The 6,192-nt window shown below is 41.2% G+C and overlaps 1 protein-coding gene across 1 annotated transcript; it reads left to right on the top strand.

Annotated features, from left to right (window-relative positions):
* Window positions 1-4,365: 4,365 nt before the first annotated feature.
* KCNJ2 (potassium inwardly rectifying channel subfamily J member 2) lies at window positions 4,366-5,649 on the top strand. Its single transcript, XM_007959690.2, has one exon. The coding sequence runs from the start codon at window positions 4,366-4,368 to the stop codon at window positions 5,647-5,649; it is 1,284 nt and encodes a 427-aa protein (XP_007957881.1).
* Window positions 5,650-6,192: the final 543 nt, after the last annotated feature.

Genomic DNA, 6,192 nt, shown 5'->3' with positions numbered 1-6,192 from the left:
AGACTGCTTTTCACACCATACCAAGCAGCTCAGTATTCTTTTGATAACCATTGTTGTACGTCTTCCTTACATTACCTTGACATATGTTAGGTTTTCCTTCCTTACTTTCTCCCCCATCCCAAGTGTTTTACATATATTTGCCATTAGCTGGAAAAATCCCCATGCTCTGAAACAGTGGATGTTACTTCAAGGATGGTGGGAGGGCTGAGAATGGGGGTCAAGGTCATTTCACTTTGCTTTCTACCCCTGCCCCTTGTATTTTGGTGGCAGTTTACTTTTTCATGTTATTGGTATCCATAGAACTATTTGTTCTGTACTCTGATGAATTTGACATTTTTTTGGGGGGGGGGTGTGCACAGTATCTCTACATCCTTCAGACTTTTCAGTGGCTAGATTCTCTGGTCAATCCTAGAATCCTTGCATGACTTTTGAGTAGCATGAAGGACTGAGCAGAGGTCACTCCATTTGTCCACGTAAAGAAGACTGATGTTCCCTGGTTAGGTTTGTGTATATATATGTGTGTGCGTGTATATTTTTGTTTACCAAATCTGCATGTTTTTCAGCAGATGCAAATGCAGAGTGATGCGGCATGCACTGCTGAGTAGAAATGCCGTGGATAGTGGTCACAGAGATAGATGTGTATTTCTCCCTCCCTTTCTCCCCTCCGCCTTCCCCTCCCCCTCCCTTCTGTTTACTGATCTTCTAAGAGGTTGCTTTGCTAGCCTTGGGCTCACATAGCAACATGTGCCCAGAGCTCACTCAGGCTGGTCTATATGGCGTCAGCTGGGGAGTAACTACTCTACAGTCATTAGCAGACCTTTCTTTCAGCCCAGCACACTCTTGCTATCTTTATATCCTATCCTCAGCCAGAAACTTTCTGATTTACTGCGCACCACACCATATTATGGACACACTTCTTTTTTATAATTATACTTTTCTAGGATTTTTTTTCTTAAACATAAATAATATTGGAAATATTTCCTATATAGTGAAAACACATTAGACTGACCCATTTATACCCTGTGACCTTCTATCTATCCATAGCTCTCTCCTTTAACATCTACCTAAGATTGAAGCACTGAAATATTTTTTTTCCCATTCCTTATGCTTAATTTTGGCTCAGCCTATAAATAGTCTTAACATGAACAGCACCACATGTAGCCTCTCAATTTCCCAGAAATACTTTCTACATCATTGGTTATGGTCTGGGTGAAACGATTATTTGGTGCCATGAAATTGACATCCAGCCCCTTACATGTTTTGGCTGAAAGAGTATTTTTAATACTATTCATCACCTCAAATATCAGTTCTCCTGAATTGTATGAATCTAAACAGTCGAATTATTTACTGTTCTCATCTACCTTTAATTCAGTATTTCTCAAGAAAGAATTTTAATGAAATGCCTAAAATAGTCCAGTTCCATGAAAGTCCTATTCCTAATGAAGGTTTTCCCTGGCTGCTTCCGTATTGGCAATTAGGGGTGAGTGGGCTAGGAGGTTGTCTCCTTGCCTGAAGGCCACTGGGCATGTAAACGGGAGAGGCAGTCTTCATAGTTAAACATTAAGACAGTTACCCTACTTGGGCAGGTCCTAGCTCTTCACTATGTAATCAGTTCCACAAAAAATGAGTAGACGTACACTGTGTGCACACATAGACATACATAAATCTGTCTTGGGGTATATTATCTTTTCTAAGTTTTCATCTTGACAAGGAAATCATCCTCCTACCCCCAGCAAAAATGATAAAATTTCTAAATGATGCTGAGACAGTTGTGTCATTAGCAATGGAAATAAGACAATACAAGGTGTTTTCAAGGTTCTAAATGTGGAAAGCTGTTCATAAAAAAACCCCAAACCACTGCAATTAAGTGGATTTCAACTCATAGCACCCTATAGGACTGGATAGAACTCCTCCAAAGGTTTGGTTTCCAAGGCTGTAAATCTTTCCAGAAGCAGGCTGCCTCATCTTTCTCCCATGGAGTGGAAGCTGATATTGTATAATTTGTGGAATCCAAACAAATGTCCTGTAGTCAAGATTTTTGGAACATCTTAGTTCAGTCTTGAGATTCCATATGGTTCTTAGATTTTGATCTGTAAACATTAATCAATCTGTTCAGGTAAAGAAGGAGTGACCTTTAGTTAATCTTTCGTGCTATTCAAAAATCAGACTTTAATTTGGAAAAAGTGCAGAAGTAAGTCAGAAGAAATTTGAGACTGTATCCTCATGGCCCCTAATGAGAACTTGGAGAGAAACTTGTTTTGAATCTTGGTGTCAACTTATAAGTTTCCAAAATCATTCAAAATGCAAGGATACAAATACTATTTAAATGGGACTTATTTTTTTGTTTGCAAATACACCTGCATTTGGCATTATGTTGTTCTCTGCAGCTGTCTGTGTTGAAAAGCTTGGTAATTTCATGGGAGCTAAAAACATTCCTTGTGTAGCATCTAGAACCCTGAGGAGTAAGAGCCTTACCCCTTTTGTCCGAGTACAAACTTCATAGGGAAGCAGACAAAACACTGAAGCAGGTGGAAGGTTAGGAAGCCACAGTAACTTCTTTTTATAAAGTAATTCAGAGGCACTTTCAAATCGAGCATCATTTAGGTGTCAAAAGCTGCCAAAATGTAACACACATTGCAATTTTCACAGATGACTAATCTCAGGAAAAATGTGTTGAGGCACATTCTTGCATAATAACTTGGATAAAGAGAGAGAAGTCAAAAGACTGTACAAGACATTTTCAGGGACAATGTACCTTGACTCTCTATAAGGGATATCCACAAACAAGGCACAGGGTTTTCTTTATTGGTTTGCAACTGGCTTGCAGAAATCGGATTTGTTAGCTGCTTAATCGTAATAGGACTTCAGGAGAGAAAGAAGAGCTGAGTTCTCCTTCTCAGGGATCCAGTACGTTCCTGACCCTGTCCACATGCTGTCCATTATCCCCTTTAAAAAGAGGAGATGGGTCGGTTATTTGACAAGTCGAGAATCTCTTAGTTTTTAGTTCTATGCAATCATTTTGTTCATTTAAATTTGATCATGAAAACCCTTTAGACTTAGACTTGTTAGCTAGTCAGTTGAAAAATGGTTCTTTTGTAGTGAAGATGGAAATTTAAAGTAAATAGCTTTTATCTAAGGGACAATGAGGCAAGAGGAGAAAACGGAAAACTATTATTTGTTCAGATTTAGGAAAGGTGAGTGCCTTCTCCACAGGAGCAGATACAAACAACAGCATTTGAAGTGAAAGGAAGCAGACTGATGCGCATCATTTACCCTAACAAAGTTTTCTCTGTTGGGCAGAATACAGAATTGGACCCACATGAAATGAGTTCCTGCCTTATCTCAATCCGCTAAAGACCTGGGCCTTTAGCACCCAGGCACTTACTTCCTAGCCTGTCATTACACATGGCAGTCCCATCCTGGGAGAATTTCAGGACTCTTATCACTAGGCAACAGAATCGCTCTCTATCCCCCAGAGCAAACTGTGCCTTCAAGTCAGAATCACTTGCACTAACAGATGTTATCAGGGACTTCTGTATACTGGCCGCTGGTAGTGTGCCAAGTGATGGAGCAAGCCCCAACAATATCCTGGAATTGGGATCCAGGTCCAATGATTAGAAGGGCTGTCTGCTCAGTCTGATCATTTAAACAAAATAATCTGTGTCTTATGATGACAGAGGCGCTGATATTCTTCCAGAAGGCACACAGAGCTTGATATCAATCATTTGTGTTTGTGTGAAATGTTCTCTAAGTACTTCCTCATGCTTCAAGCTTTATGACAAAGTTTGGAATTAGAAATCCCTTCTCCTGCTTAGTAACTGGGCAAAGCAAAAGAAGAGAATAGGAGGATGAGGTATACTTTAAAGATGGAATATTCCAAACCTCTGGCAAATGCTAGGGGAGAAGGGGCCTGAAATTTTGGTTGGAAGACTGCTACAAACAACTGTCCTATTTTTTGAAAAATAACTTTATACCTTTAAATAAAGTTATCAAAAGGGGGGTACAAAGAAATAAAAAACCTAATAATTTGATACAGAATATATTCATCTGTATCTGATACCTTGTTTTGCTAGGACAGATTATTTAGTTGGTAGAAATCTTCATTAATGACTTATTTTGTGATGAACAATCTCTCTCTTCTTGCAGGACATGTTCTCTGGATGTCAGCTGAGTTATTTACGTAACTCTGCATGTCAATAGACAGTCCTTGGTAGACCTCCAAGGTTCCTGGAGACTCCTATCTCTCTTCTTTTTTTTTTTTTTTTTGGTGTCCTCACTGAACATTCAAAACTGTTTCTCCAAAGGGTTTTGCAAAAACTCAGACTGTTTTCCAAAGCAGAAGCACTGGAGTCCACGGCAGAAGCGATGGGCAGTGTGCGAACCAACCGCTACAGCATTGTCTCTTCAGAAGAAGACGGCATGAAGTTGGCCACCATGGCAGTGGCAAATGGCTTTGGGAACGGGAAGAGTAAAGTCCACACTCGACAGCAGTGCAGGAGCCGCTTTGTGAAGAAAGACGGCCACTGTAATGTTCAGTTCATCAACGTCGGGGAGAAGGGCCAACGGTACTTGGCAGACATCTTTACCACGTGTGTGGACATCCGCTGGCGGTGGATGCTGGTTATCTTCTGTCTGGCTTTTGTTCTCTCGTGGCTGTTTTTTGGCTGTGTGTTTTGGTTGATCGCTCTGCTCCATGGGGATCTGGATGCATCTAAGGAGAGCAAAGCTTGCGTGTCTGAGGTCAACAGCTTCACCGCTGCCTTCCTCTTCTCCATTGAGACCCAGACGACAATCGGCTATGGCTTCAGGTGTGTCACTGATGAATGCCCAATTGCCGTTTTCATGGTGGTATTCCAGTCGATTGTGGGCTGCATCATCGATGCCTTCATCATCGGCGCCGTCATGGCGAAGATGGCAAAGCCCAAGAAGAGAAATGAGACTCTTGTCTTCAGTCATAATGCTGTGATTGCCATGAGAGACGGCAAGCTGTGCTTGATGTGGCGAGTGGGCAATCTTCGGAAGAGCCACTTGGTGGAAGCTCATGTTCGAGCACAGCTCCTCAAATCCAGAATTACTTCGGAAGGGGAGTACATCCCATTGGATCAGATAGACATCAATGTTGGGTTTGACAGTGGAATTGACCGTATATTTCTTGTGTCCCCCATCACAATAGTTCATGAAATTGATGAAGACAGTCCTTTATATGATTTGAGTAAACAGGATATTGACAATGCAGACTTTGAAATTGTTGTAATACTGGAAGGCATGGTGGAAGCCACTGCCATGACAACACAGTGTCGTAGCTCTTACCTGGCAAATGAGATCCTTTGGGGCCATCGCTATGAGCCAGTACTCTTTGAAGAGAAGCACTACTACAAAGTGGACTATTCAAGGTTCCATAAAACTTACGAAGTACCCAACACTCCCCTTTGTAGTGCCAGAGACTTAGCGGAAAAGAAATATATTCTCTCAAATGCAAATTCATTTTGCTATGAAAATGAAGTTGCCCTCACAAGCAAAGAAGAAGATGATAGTGAAAATGGACTCCCAGAAAGCACTAGTACAGACACCCCCCCTGATATGGACCTTCACAACCAGGCAAGTGTACCTCTAGAGCCCAGGCCCTTACGGCGAGAATCAGAGATATGACTGACTGACTCCTTCTCTGGAATATTTACTTTAAAACACAGTCTGTTGGTCAAAGGCCTAAAGCAATTACACAGACGACGGTACCAGTGACAAGGTGGGTCAAGGCAAGCGGCCACAGGGACTGAGGCAAGCGTGATGGTTGCCAAGAAAGACTGTGAGCTCGAAGATTCACGTAAAGCACTAAACATGTCTCTGCATGACCTGATGGCACATATGTGTTGTAGGCTAAGTTATGGGTTTTTATGTTTTGTTTTGTGTTTTTACAAAACTTGAACTTGCAGGCAAGCCTTGGTTGGGTATATGATTTATCCAGCATGCTTCTCTTTAGGGAACAAGAATGTTTTTAATGGCATAACAAAGGCAAGACTCTGCCTTAATTTTTGAAAAGCTGCTAACTACATGAGCACAAATTGTATTTTTGTTGCAGTGTAGTTTTTCTTTTGTGTAATTTAAAAGTCAGTGTTGAACTTTGTTGAAAGCTCATGATGCGTATCGAAGTGGCAAGTATTTGGCTATTAGCTGCCAAAATAAGAGCCTGATTTT

This window comes from Orycteropus afer, unplaced genomic scaffold (genome assembly GCF_000298275.1).
Source record: "Orycteropus afer afer isolate SDZICR_OR568_19922 unplaced genomic scaffold, OryAfe1.0 scaffold00018, whole genome shotgun sequence".
Classification (NCBI taxonomy): Eukaryota; Metazoa; Chordata; class Mammalia; order Tubulidentata; family Orycteropodidae; genus Orycteropus; species Orycteropus afer.
This window is presented reverse-complemented; position numbering and strand designations above follow the sequence as displayed.